General features: G+C 40.2%; 1 protein-coding gene across 7 annotated transcripts in view; it reads right to left on the bottom strand.

Annotated features, from left to right (window-relative positions):
* DCLK1 (doublecortin like kinase 1) overlaps nucleotides 1-13374 on the bottom strand; it is a 329057-nt gene that overhangs the window by 42184 nt on the left and 273499 nt on the right. For 6 of the 7 annotated variants that reach the window (XM_079137379.1, XM_079137378.1, XM_079137380.1 and 3 more), the window contains 3 exons: nucleotides 7666-7723; nucleotides 7091-7210; nucleotides 3758-3904 (listed from right to left, as the gene is read on the bottom strand). In XM_079137379.1, the coding sequence (XP_078993505.1) occupies nucleotides 3758-3904; nucleotides 7091-7210; nucleotides 7666-7723 (325 nt within the window). Of the gene's footprint in view, nucleotides 1-3757; nucleotides 3905-4422; nucleotides 4434-7090; nucleotides 7211-7665; nucleotides 7724-13374 lie in introns of those variants that run through there. The other variant, XR_013763385.1, reaches the window with a different exon arrangement.

Here is a 13374-nt window from a genome sequence, read left to right as displayed (position 1 = left end):
ACATTTCTGTACATTTTTAAAAGACCTGTCCAGTTCCCTGGAAGAAACACCAGGTGCTACTGAGGACTTTTGCTGCTAAGGGTACAAGCTTGCCATCTAGTGGTGACTTCTGTTAACTGAAGGCATTAACTCTTAGTTTCGGTTGTTTTTAAAACGAGCTTCCTTCAGTCATAAACTATCATGGCGCATGCACACGCGCGCGCACACACACACACACACACACACACACACACACACACACACACACACACAGAGAGAGCGATCTCATGCATAAGCAAAGTGATCTCATGCATAAGCAGAGTAATCTCATGCATAAGTGCAGTGGGAGAAACCACTGTCCCTACTCAGTGAGGTTTATGCTGAGGTTGTGACAAATGAGTTGGGAAATGTCTTGGACTTGGCATGGCAGCTCCGTAGGAAGTATCACGCATTCACTCACGTGATCATCTCATCCACTGTCATTCACCTGTCACTCATCAATATGATTACTATGCAACAGGCTTGATAAGAAGTAAAGCAATAGGAACCACAAAAAATCATTGGCATGATTAACATGGAGGAACAACTTTAGTAGTGATACAAAAAAACAAAAACAAACAAAAAAACAACTTTATAAGAAGTGTTTGTATTGGGTCAGTTCCCCGTTTTCACCTAAAATGTAGATGGAAACATCACTGTAACTCATATGGTATTTGTTCATTAACATACTTTGACCTCACCAAACACTTAAGAGTTAAATAAATCACTCATATTATCAATATTGACCTTTAAAGCTAAGCTTTACTTTACATTGTGCCATAAGAATTAAAAATGAAAAATGCTAAAAGTTCTGTATACTCAATTATACTACCTAAAGTGAAATATATAGCTGGATTAGACATTTATAAAAGCATTTTGGTAGTTATAACAAATACTAAGCAACCACTTAACTAGCAAAAATTTTGTTAGTCTAACAGTTTAGAAGAATTTTTGAGGTCTCAAAATGAAACAGTACAGCAAAATGTGCAGCAATATCTTTTTACTTTCTTAAGTTTTCCTGAAGTAAACACAAGAATTCAGAATTTTTACCTTAAGCTAATCACAGCATTTTTCAAAAATTGTCCATATCTCTACCTTTTGACATGAGATAGCGCATTCTTGCATGGGTGAATAGTAAAATTTTAAAAGCAATGCCAAAAAGAGATGAAAAATGATTTTTACTATTTATGATGTTATCATGAAGCAGTTTTGTTTTTAGGGATTATTTAATTTTGTTACAAGTAAGGAGAGAATAAAAACGAAGGGAACTAACAGTTACAATTCTCTTTGTCTTCATAAAATCACCTAAAAGGAGGTTCAAAGGAATTAAGCAACTTGTTCAAGGTCATGAGACCAAGCAGTGGAAGAGTAAAGCACTTGGTCTTGAACTTCTATCCATCAGACTATAAATCCTGAGTGTGTGAAAGTGCACCTCTCATGATGGCTTTTGCATGTTTCCACAGGCAGTTCCACAGAATTTGAAATTAACAGAGATCTCATGTGCAATTTGTGATTCATTCTAATTTTTCAAAACATATTCTGCTATATTTTATTCTGTAATAGATTTATCCTACAAAACTCACCAACCCCTGCTTCCTATAGTCAGAAATCACTCTAATGGAGAATAGCATTTCTTGGTTTTTTTGTGCAGATATTACAGATATTTTAAACCTATACTATGAATGACTCCGGTGAGTTCTCTATATATTTTAGATTCTCAAATTAGAAAAGAAAGGAAAGTGGTAGTAAAAGTATTTTTTTTTCCTTTTTGGGTAATTTAAATTATGTTACAATGAGCACACTTCAAAAGTAGCCAGGAAATTTTAGTTTTAATGAAAGTCCACTGCTATGTAATCATGTGAGGCATTTATAGAAATAGATAATGCTTTGGTGATGAGTGAGTAAACAATGGATACCCAAAACTGAACTGCAAAGAAAAGAGGGGAAGGGAAATGAAACCTTAATTTTCAACCACTGATGTTTTGGAGCTTAGAGAAATTATTCAACAAAGACCCACTTGTAAGTCTGTTCCCACGAGACAATCCTACATAATTCAGGACACAGGAATCATGAACACAGATGAGAGAAAATTGCAGCAGTTCATGGAAGCAACTATGCAGAAGAGAATGTTTAGGCTGCGGCAGAGATGTGGAATTTGAGGTACAATTAAGTCAGAGCTCTGTGATCTGACCTCAGCAGCCTTCACTAGCCGGGAGCTGCAAGATTACCAGTATAATTGCAAAAAACGAATGATGTACATATTTATTTCTTGAATGCCTATCTTTTCTGCTTTGAATGTTGACTTCATGAAAGAACCTGTCTCTTATTCCCTGGCAGAGTACCTGGCCCATTAGGAGCACCCAGTTAACCTTCCTCCCACCCCTCATTCATAGCTCACTGCAGTCTAGTGGCTTTGGAGTGGGTCAGAACTACACTGAGATTTTGGTTCTTCTACTTATGAGCTGTTATAACCTTGGGAGGGTCATTTAGCCTCTTAGGCACCCAGTTTCCTTACCTGTGAAATGGGACAGTAGAATTTACCCCACATGGTGGCTGGAGGATTAAACCAGATACTGATGGTAAAGTCCTTGGCACAAGGCTGAGCACACACTGGGCTCTCATTGCAGCAGATGCTGCTAGGTTTTGGTTGTGCAGTGGGCCTTGAATTGCTCATCTAATCATAAACTCGAGTGTGCTTTGGGTCACCTCGGGGAGCTGGAGGCAGTAAGGATTTCTGCACACTGTCACCAGACACCAATTTCTGATTTGGCAGAGCTTTATGGAGGCCCAGAAATTTGCATTTTAAACAGGCATCTGGGAATAATTCTGATGCAGGGAGTCTTTGGACCACCCTTGGAGAAGCACTGCTTCACAAGAGAATCATTCCTGGGTTTCTGAAACGATGGGCAAACTAAAGGCAATTGTATATTATTGTACATGCATGATGCCTAGGGATGGATAAGGAAAGTAAAAACTAACATCTTTGTGGTGGGGATATATGTACCTATATCATATATAATATATAAAAATACATGTAAATAATTAAACTTCCATTCTGAAGACAGTAAAATTTATGCTACTTCCATATTTCCCAGTGATAGCTTCCCCTACTTTGCCTCCCCACTTTTTCTCTACTGTCCCCTTAATAACTGAGCCAGGAAAGGACCCTTGTTTTCTGACCTGGAGAACTCTCAATGTCTCCCTAGAGATATGGAATTTATAAAAAGCAAACCAAATAGCTGAAAAAGGGGAAAATGTCTGAAAAAGGGGAAAATGTCCCTTGTTAGGTTAAATCAGTTTTTTTCATGCTTGTTTTTTATGCTGAGGGGTGGGTGCCTTTAAATTACCCTTATAATGCAGCAGACTAGAAGATGATCTAAAAGGCCTTCCTTTTTTGCCAAGTAAAATTTTCATACCTAAAAGTACTAGAGATAAATAATACACATGCCAATGCTTCTGGTCACTATTTTATTTGGGCCCAAGATATTAACTGCAGCCACAAACTTTCTGACTGTAGCTCTCATTTATCTGAGCAAATAAAGACTAACAAGTCAAACTCACTTAATGGTACATTAACTACGTACATCAATTTAAAAGAGTTTCCCATGAGAAACTGAGGCTACCTAGAAACGAGCATTAAGGTAAAATTTTTCAAAAGAAAGAAGAAAAAGGGGAAAACAATATATTCACCCCCAGGGACTGTGAACTCAGGGTGCCCTGCAGTTGGCATTCCTCTTACCAGCAGGTTCTCTGGCTTGATGTCCCGGTGGACGATGTTCAGGCTGTGCAGGTATTTGATGGCGCTGGCCAGGTTGTACAGCATCCCACTGGCATCTCGCTCGGTATATTTGTTAGTGGAAGTAATGGCATCAAAAAGGTCTCCGCCCTGAGAAGAGAACAGCAGGTGGAGCAGCCCATTAACAGATGGGCCATGGGGCCGCCTGCAGAGGGGACTGACATACCGTAAAGAAAATGAAGAATGGACACAGGGCTCTAGGTTCACAAGGGCTTTCCCTGCCACTTGCCTCTCAAAGTGCTTTATGATGATTTCTCTCTCACAGTGAAAGATGACAACATTTCCTCCAGAACTCAAGACAGGAGCAGGGGGAGGACTCTGACAGACACTCTGCTATCTCCACAGCCCCCACCATCAAGAATGAGATGAAGCTGGGTCCCCAGGGCCGTAGCCTTGTGACACGTGAATATCCTGGTGGCATGGGCTACCTGCCTCACACCAACTGCCAGCTGAAGAGCAGATTCATAATCTTAACTCTCCCAATGAGAAACACTGCAAATTGCACACTTAACAAAATGTTCTGCTGCCTTGTGACATTATTAACACACACACACACACACACACACACACACACACACACAGAGTCTCTCTCTCTCTCTCTCTTTCTCTCCCCTTAACTCTCCAGGTTTAGCCGTCTTGGGGGTGGGGAAGTGTTTCCTTTTTCAATAATGTGCTTCTTTGTAAAGAATAGGAAAGAAGACCAGAACCCATCATTCCAAAGATGAGAGAGAAAGGAAGGGAGGGAGGGTGGAGAAATTTCCAAGAAAGTTTTCTGGGACTATTATTCATCTGAACTTTTGTTTCCTTTATTCCTTGCTAATTTATTGCTCCTTGGCAAAACAGGGATACTTCAATTTAAGTTCCATTTGTTTGAAACCCTTTCAGGGAATTTGGATCTGATTTACTAAAAATGTTTGCATCATTTGAGAATACCATGCACCAAAACAGCTGAGCATAGGACTCAGTTGCATTCATCTGTTATTTAATGTGACAAGGGACTTCATTTTTCTTTTTAAAATAGCAAAAGCAAAATATAGCTTTTGTAGGCTGATGATTTTCAGATCTCTATTGGGCTTGGACTCCCTGTTCCCTTGTATAATCTCCACTCTGGAAACTTCTCTCATTGTCCCCCTTCAACAGTAGTTCTCAAACTAGGCACATAAATTTTTTTCAAGACGAATGTTTTCTGTCTGCAATTTCTGTTTCTCTCAAAATAAAGGCTGCCACACAGTTTGCAGGTCGTCTCTGAGGAGGCAGGACATTCACTGTGGTCTATGTGACTGGCACCTGTGGAGTTGCAGGTAGGATGTGCTTGGCTGCATGTGGCGCCCTGCAAAGACTCCATGATTGTCCCAGTTATCTGGGCTCCAGGCATCCTGTCGTGGTTTTTTTGTCTTCATCCTCAACAAAACACTCAGCAAATCTTACTAGTCCTTCCTTTAAAAATCATTTCTCATGCGCATCCTTTTGGGCCACCTCACCTCTAATGATTTGGTGCTAAGGAGTCATTTGTTGTGCCCCCTGGATTGCTGGGCTGTGGCCTCACCACCACACTGCTTCCTTCCATGAGCTCTTTATCCAAAGAGTCCTCCACACTCATGGTTACCTTCCCTCACATTGTACTGCTCCTTTCTTTCTCTCACCAAAAATTGCTTCTCCTTGCCCACAACCTAAGGGAAAAGTTGTCTGTGTTCTGACTTCAACCTGCGGTCCAATTTGTTTACTTTCTTTTCCTGCCATTTATTAGGAGAGTTACCTTATGTACCAGGTAGGATATTTTTTTCCTGGTTGTCAAAACAAACCAAGTACACTGAACTCCAAGCCTGTCCTTGTAGGGCCCCTTGCTGGAAGGTTCTTTCCATTCACCTTTGCTATTCTAACTCCTGCGGCTCTCTGAGGCCCAAGGCATTGCCACAAGAACTGCTCCTCTCTGACAAACGCAGTTTGTGTGCACCACTTTGGAGGGCAGACGTCTAAAGTCCCGTTTCTAATAATTATGAAATTTCACTCTTAATAACTGCTACTTCACGGTTTTCCAGAACATGGGTCTTATTTGTTCTATAGCTCAGGTACTTCTTGGCACATCATAGACTTTTACGGTTTGAAAGAATAGGCCTACTCAGATCCCTCAGGAAGATGATATGGGAGCCTTTTAAGGCAAAGCTGGAGTTGGCCTCCACTTTGCAGGAAGATTCCAGACCTGGTCTCAAGACTGTAATGGGTCAGACTAAACTTAAAGTATGATTTAGTGGCACAGTTGAGGAGTTCCATGCTGGACTAGAGAACCTCTCTGGCCTGTCAGGATAACCTGGTCACGCAGAAAGAATTCACAAAGGCAGTAAAGACCTTACTGTAGTCACCTGACTAGCACATCATCAGACTAAGATCTCCCACAAAATGTGTTCAGAACACTTGAGCCTTTGTCTCTTTTATTTCTCATGTCCAAATTTAATTTATTCTCAGCTTTCCAAAACTCAAATAACAACAGGCAACTAATCAATAACAACAGGGGATTAATTCCTAACATCACACAGAGGGACAATAGGAATGGTTCAAAGCTCTTGGTATAAAAAGTAATGTCACAGTAAGTATATGATCCTTGGTGCTACAGAAAGTATAATTCACAAGGTTGGTAAAAAATGATTTGATAATAAAGTACCAATATAAATATCTGAATAAATAAAATCAACTGTCCTTTGTTGGGATAACATTTTAACACTTTAACCACAAAACTGTTGTCATGTTTTTGACATCTTTAGTCTCATACACAGCAGTAATTTTGTCAGCCTAAAACATAACCATAATCTCATGTTACTAAAAATAAGGCCTCAATCCTAGGAAACAACTTATAACTTCAAATAGAAAAGGAAAGTCAGCTTTACCTATAAAATAATCACTAAGTTTAAAAAAAGCCAACATATCTGAATAATAAAACAACTCTGAATAATAAAAACTTACTTTCATTAGAAAGAATGAGCATTTCTCTTTATAATAACAGCTTGAACATTTTCTTAGAAGTAGCGAGTAAGTTTATTAAATGCCTTTTAGATTTAAATTTCTTTGTGTGTGTTTCTGGGGATAGAAGGCAGGGGTGTATACATAGCTAGGCAAACACTCTACCACTCACTGAGCTACACCTCCAGTCCCCATTAACAGCACTGTACCAATGCACAGAAATGAGAGACTGGATACTGGTGAAAGGAAGTAAAAGAAAGAACTCTACAATGTAGCAAAATATGATGTCTTAAATAGAAGCTCATTTTCCAATACACACACCTTCACTAATTCCATGACGAGATAGAGTTCAGTTGGCACATCCATCTCCTCAATCAGAAGGACGATATTGGGATGCTTCACTCTTCTTAAAATAGACACCTCATTCTGGATCATGTGCTCCTGTCCAAGGGAAAAGTGATCTTAATCATCAGACACAAAACATGTGAGGAGCTAACTCAAAAGAGCAAAATGATACTATTTGAGGTTCAAGGGAGTGTATTTTGGTAAAATAAAATGATATTCCTATAGCCTAGAATTGCCAAAAGACATTAAAGTCTTTAGATGATTAAATTCAGAAACTTTCATGACAACTATAATTTTATACAAAAGGATGGGATGAAACTTAGATCACAAAAATAAAAAAAAGAAAGTAAAGCAAATAAAAATAAGGAGCAGAAGTCATTCCAACTAACCTTTATTCCAGGAATATTTAAAAGCTATATTCAAGTAAGTATATAACATTCTAATCCACCAAAATGCAACACTAAGGCTGAACTTCACCTATTTCGGAGCTAACCTTTGGGTCCTTCTACCCTCAGAACACTATATTTCACAACAACAAACTTTTTACATACTTTGCCTCGACACTTGCTTTTCTTGATAATTTTCAGAGCATACTCCCTAGCAGTCGACCTGCAAAGAGAAAATTTCTTTTTAATAAAACAATTTCCAATCAACTAAATCATTGCGTTAGGGATTAATTTCTTACCCCATAGACCTTGCATCATGGTTTACATATATTATGAAAGGTTCTTCTTTCCTCCTTTTTTTAAATCAAAGAAATGTGTAAATGTTTATGGATTGACTGATTATAAGACCAAAAAATTTGATTTTAAGTGACTGTACTTGTACCACAACATGACAGCTGCTATTGTCATGTTACTCCTGCTGAATGTTTCCTCTGTCTTGGAACTGACATAGCAGGGGTCTAAAGTAATGAGTTTCTGCCCTCCTTGCCTCCAGTCTCTCTTGATGTTTTCTATCCATGACAGTGGTTGGTGACAGTTTTCTGAAAATGGTTCTCAAGGTCACACTGAAGCCTTCCAAGGAGCAGATCATTCTCTTCAGACCTGAGTTCAGGGGCAGGGCTTGTGTGCAAGTTCTGCTGGAGAACTCGGGGATGACATGCTCAAGGTATTACAGAAAAGGGCTCAATATTTTCTAGAGCTTCCTAGAACCCCAGGAGGCCCATGTCTCATTTTATTGAAAGAAAATGGAAGTGAAAATCACAATTACCTCACTTTCCCAAAGCATTAAAATCAGGATTCTCAGTTCTTGGGGTTCCTGCTTCCCCTGAAGCCCAACCAACACTGCCTCTCCTCTGTGAAGGGTGTGGGAGGCAGGGTTTAGTCATACCGCCACCTTTGAATAGCTTCCTAGTGAGTCCACATTTCTAAGATACCACAGTGCAGAACTTGAAGGACATGGCTATTGTTGTAAGGACAAAATGCATATTTAATAATCACAATAAACCATGACTTCAAAAGCACTCTGCTTTCATTTCTGGTGCAAAACTAAGCCTACCTTTTTAACCGACAGATAAAAGCCAATTATACAGATCAAAATGTATGCAATGGGAACAAGGTTGATTAAGAAAAAAATTGTAAAATAGGGTTTTATAGTCTTTGATATGGTGCATTAAGTGTGATTTCCTAGATACGTAGTTACAGCAAGAAAGTGATTTTTTTTTTCCTACAGATAAATTTAAGAGGCCAGGTATTAAAAATGTGTTTCAAGAGCATTTTAGAAACTATTCATGTTTATTATTTCTAAAAAAGCTTCTCCCACTACATTTGTAGGCCTCTGAATAGTGCGAGATTGCAGAAAACACTCAATAGACATTAAATTGTTTTGATTGTACCTGGTGAATAAAACCAGAATAAGATAATTATTTTGAGGTCCCTTCTCTCTACTCGATGGCTCTGAGGTTCAGATGGGAGGAGATAAACCCTTTGCTTGAGGGTGGCCCTCCTGCAGAGATGTGGGTGTTCAGGGGAATACACACTGCCTAGACTCCATAAAGGTTGGACTTAGGAGGTCTCTCCCACACTGCCTTGTGGATTTTTCAACAATGAATCTGCCTGGCTGAGCAGAGAGGCCATGGTAGAGGAAGGTGTGAACCAGGCCTCAGCTGAGTACAGGGCCTTGGGTGCTGGATGTTCCTGCATAGACCCCAGACCATCAGCGAGGTCATGGGGTGAAGGTGGAGAAGCACTTCAGTAAGAGCTAAAACAAAGTAGCTAACATTAGAAAATTAAAAGTACGTTAGTAAACAGAAATGAGAAAGTGAAATTTCTTCATCCCACTGTGGAAGCCCTTGGTCTTATGAGACCACAGTGTCCTTTTCAGCAGCCTCTTTTTATGAGGCTTCTAAGGAGTTTGAAAGTTTGGAAGTATTTAAGAAGAAAACTAGAATCTGAAGGGTTTCTGGATTATGTTTTTCACAATCACTAAAAATATTAATGCTAAAGTAAATCTGAGATTAAAATCCAGAAATCCAAGATTAGAATCCATGAGCAATTTCCTCTCTGGTTTAACGAGTTTCATTTGATGACAGAGGAATCTAGACTTGGATACTTTGCTTCCAACCCCACCAGCAATCCCAGGCAAGGCCAAACAGCCAGGATGGAGTTTTGAAGGGCCGAAAAGGAAAAGCTAGCTTTTCCTTCCACCACATCCACAAAGCAGATGGATGGACGACCCATGTTGATAAGGTGTATGTGTGTGGGGCGGGGGCAGGGGTTGGGTCTTAGTTTTGTGATTGCCATGTTTTTGCTATTTGATCCTCATTTCCTTTAAATGTTAAAGTACTCCAGGCCAAGGGCTGGTATGGGATCTGGGAAGGCTGAATCTTCCTCTGCAGCCAGATAAGCAAGGAGCAGTATCCCCAGTGAGCAGGTGGGTGGACTGGCTCCCAGGAGGCCAAGCCAGTAGTCTCCATCCTGAGCCTACATCTACGGGAAAGATGAGAGCGCAGGTCTGGTGGCCACAGGGCTTACAAGAAACAAAGACCTATGGCTTCCCTACCCAGAACCTTTCGTAATAAGATTAACCATTCCATTAAATTTACCCAAATTTTATAATAGAGAGTGAGTTCCATGGAGGACCACCGAAATTAATATTGCAACTTTTCTCTTTTGATTCCTTGAGGGTAGAACTACAAAGTCATATAATAAAATCCTTAGTTACTAGAAGTATATGCTTATAGGAAAGTAGCTTATCTGCAAAATGAGCCTTAAAACAGGTGTTAGGACTTAATGTAAACCTTAAGAACAAAAACATAAGTGCTCTCTTTAAGTGAAAGCACTTGGCAAGAAAGAAAACCTTAAATAATGTCTTTGCTTCCTGTCTAACCCTGACCTCTGAAGACTGCTGAGCCTGTGTAATTATTCAGCGAGCTGTAACAAGCATGGATCTGCAGGAGATTCAGAGATGAGCAAGGTCTGCTCCTTGTCCTCAAGGAGTCTACCATTTGATGGATGGAAAAGAACACTAACTATCTGGCTTGCTGGTGACAATATAGGCCATTAGCTTGTTTGTTTCCGAAATTCTATTCTTGACATTTCACAGAATCCATTCTGCCACAACAAAGGCAGTAGCAGCAGAAAATTTTGTCTTTCTCCTTGTCTAGGGGGAAGTCAAGTTGTAAGGTCATCTTCCCAGTAAGTGTGACCCATGGTTACAACCTGAACTACTGGAGGGAAATTTCCAAATTTTGCAAACTTGAATGGAATCTATCTTCTTACGTGCGCACTCAAAACAGTTGGAGGAAAGTTGTCTTGTTAAGCTTAGCAATTCTTCCTCCCATTCCCTCCTTACCTAGGGAGGGTGGCAGAATGTTTGTCAAAAGGGGATTGGCTGTCAGGGGGTACTCTCGACTAATGTGGTTTTCCTTGTTATTTGCTGTGTTTTGAAAATTTTTGAAAAGCTTATGTGTCAAAGAAAAACACAGCTTCCCAAGTGCTCCTCTACCATAGCATTTATTGAATTTCACAGCTATTCTTTGCACATGGCTAAGTTCCCAAGGACACAGGCTGTGCTTTGTCTCTCTGTAGCCCAGAAAAAACCAGCATGGTCTGAACTTCCCAAGAGCTCTGCATTTGTTGGGTGAGTTGTAGAAACTCCAGAAGGTGATGGCAGTTAGCAGAGTGACTGGAAGACACCACCCACCCTCAACAGAGGGGTCAGCAACCTTGTTCCCCAAGTTTGTCCTCATAGAGCTTCATCTCCTTTGCAAGGAGATAACTGCCAGTAGCAGAAAAGCAAGCATCCCAGAATGTCTGCTTGAACATCTCTGGAACAGAATTTTCTTTTTCAAAATTGAGCAAAAACTTTATGGTTTTCAGGTGCCAGAGCATCCTCAGGCAAGAAAGGAGGAAGAGAAATAAATAGTGGGTCCAGAGATGTGTAAGCTTCTCCACCTGACTTGTCTTCCCAGTCCCAGTTCTGCAGAACATGCCTTCTAGCTCTGGGTGCACAGCTCTTGTGGTTCTTGAAAAATTTTTTTCTAAGTGGGTGCTTATTCCAATGGGTTATAACCAGCTAATGTTCATCTCTAGGACCAGCAGTTTTATTGTGCAATTCTTTAGGCTTATGGATGGAACAGGGAGAGCAAGAAGCATCAACACCAAGGATTTTAATACAGCTCATTAAAAAACAATTAAAGGGCTGGGGTTGTGGATCAGTAGTAGAGTGTTCACCTAGCACGCGTGAGGCACTGGGGTCTATAGATCCTCAGCACCACATAAAAATAAAAGAAAGGTACTGGGTCCACCTACAACTAATATATATATATATATATATATATATATATATATGTATATATATAATACAACTAAAAATGCAAGCAGTGCAGGTGGGAGGTGGGCAGAGAGCCACCTGGGACACCATCTTTTCTCAATACGGCATCACTCATACTCTTGACATGCACACAGAGCCAGGACAATTAGAGATGAAGGGTATCTCCTAGCAAGTCCTTCACTCATGCTCTGACCTCTATGAGTACTTTTGTAGTGACTTATCTCAATAGACTCAAAGTGTCCCACAAAGCAGCTTCAAAATAGAGCATGTCTCTCCCAGTTGAAGTCCCAGTCTACTAACTTCCTTTGTCATGTGCGAGGAGCCCCTGAGGCCACTTGAAAAATTATTCCTGGGGCACAAGCAGAAATCTCACTGGACCTAGCAGCAGGGCACTACCAAAGGATTCACTGGCACAGGACCACAGAAGGAAAGATCAGTGTGACCCTGTTATTGTGTCTATTGTTGTAGAAAAAAATCAAGCCTGTGACAGCATATTATTAACAGTAGAAGAACATACTTGCCCTTATTAATACATATTCATCCCTCAAAATATGGCAGAATGTACCCGCAAGCAATGTGTGCCATTCACAACATTCTTAGCTTGCTTTTATTTCCTTGGACCTCTGGAAAATATTAAAAGAATCTTTCATGATACCTCTGGGGAGAGAGGGCACATGCCATATGTCCTTGTTCAGCGGGAGCTGAATACTAACACTTTTGGAGCAATCTGGCATTGAGACTCTTTAAGTTTCATACAGTGAGACCCACGATGTGAACGTGTGCAAAATGAATACAATTCAAGTTAGAAAGAAACAAATTAATTCTGGAAGGATAAATGAGAATTCTCCAGTGTGAGAAGACAGACATTGAAGGATAAGATGCCACCACAATTCATGGACCAGCTAGGAGAAAACGGCACATGGCCGCTATGTCAGACAACAGATGATGAGCACTGGAAAATAACCAGATACCCCACAGTGAAAGGCCATGGCAATCTGCTAAAAACTGGGATTTTCTGCTACAGCAAAAATAATGTTAAAAAGGCTGGATTTACTATCACTGAAAGTATCAATGAAATATAAAATGATATAAACATGTCCACACACCTCCACCCATCTCCACCCATCACCTCAGGCTTGGCTTTCCTCAGTTCATTTCTGTTCTATTTGCACAGGGCCAAATGCAATGCATGTGATTTTAGCTCAGCTAAATGTCTTGTGGGGCACTCATCAAAGGCAGTGGACTTGAAGTTAAATGTGTGGGTTTGGGAGCAGAACCTTCTTAAGTATTGAGCTATTAAGTATTATTAACTAAGTGACCTTGGATGTTTAACTCCTCCAGTAAATTTTGTCTACAAAAATGGGGACAACATACTGACATTATGAGATCATGCTATGGTTTGGATGTGAGGTGTCCCCCAAAAGTTCACATGTGAGACACTGTAAGAAGGTTCAGAGGAGAAATGATTGGGTTGCAAGAGTCTT

Source organism: Sciurus vulgaris (genome assembly GCF_902686455.1).
Source record: "Sciurus vulgaris genome assembly, chromosome: 4".
Lineage (NCBI taxonomy): Eukaryota > Metazoa > Chordata > Mammalia > Rodentia > Sciuridae > Sciurus > Sciurus vulgaris.
The sequence above is the reverse complement of the archived record's forward strand: the minus strand, read 5'-3'. Positions and strand labels throughout refer to the sequence as shown.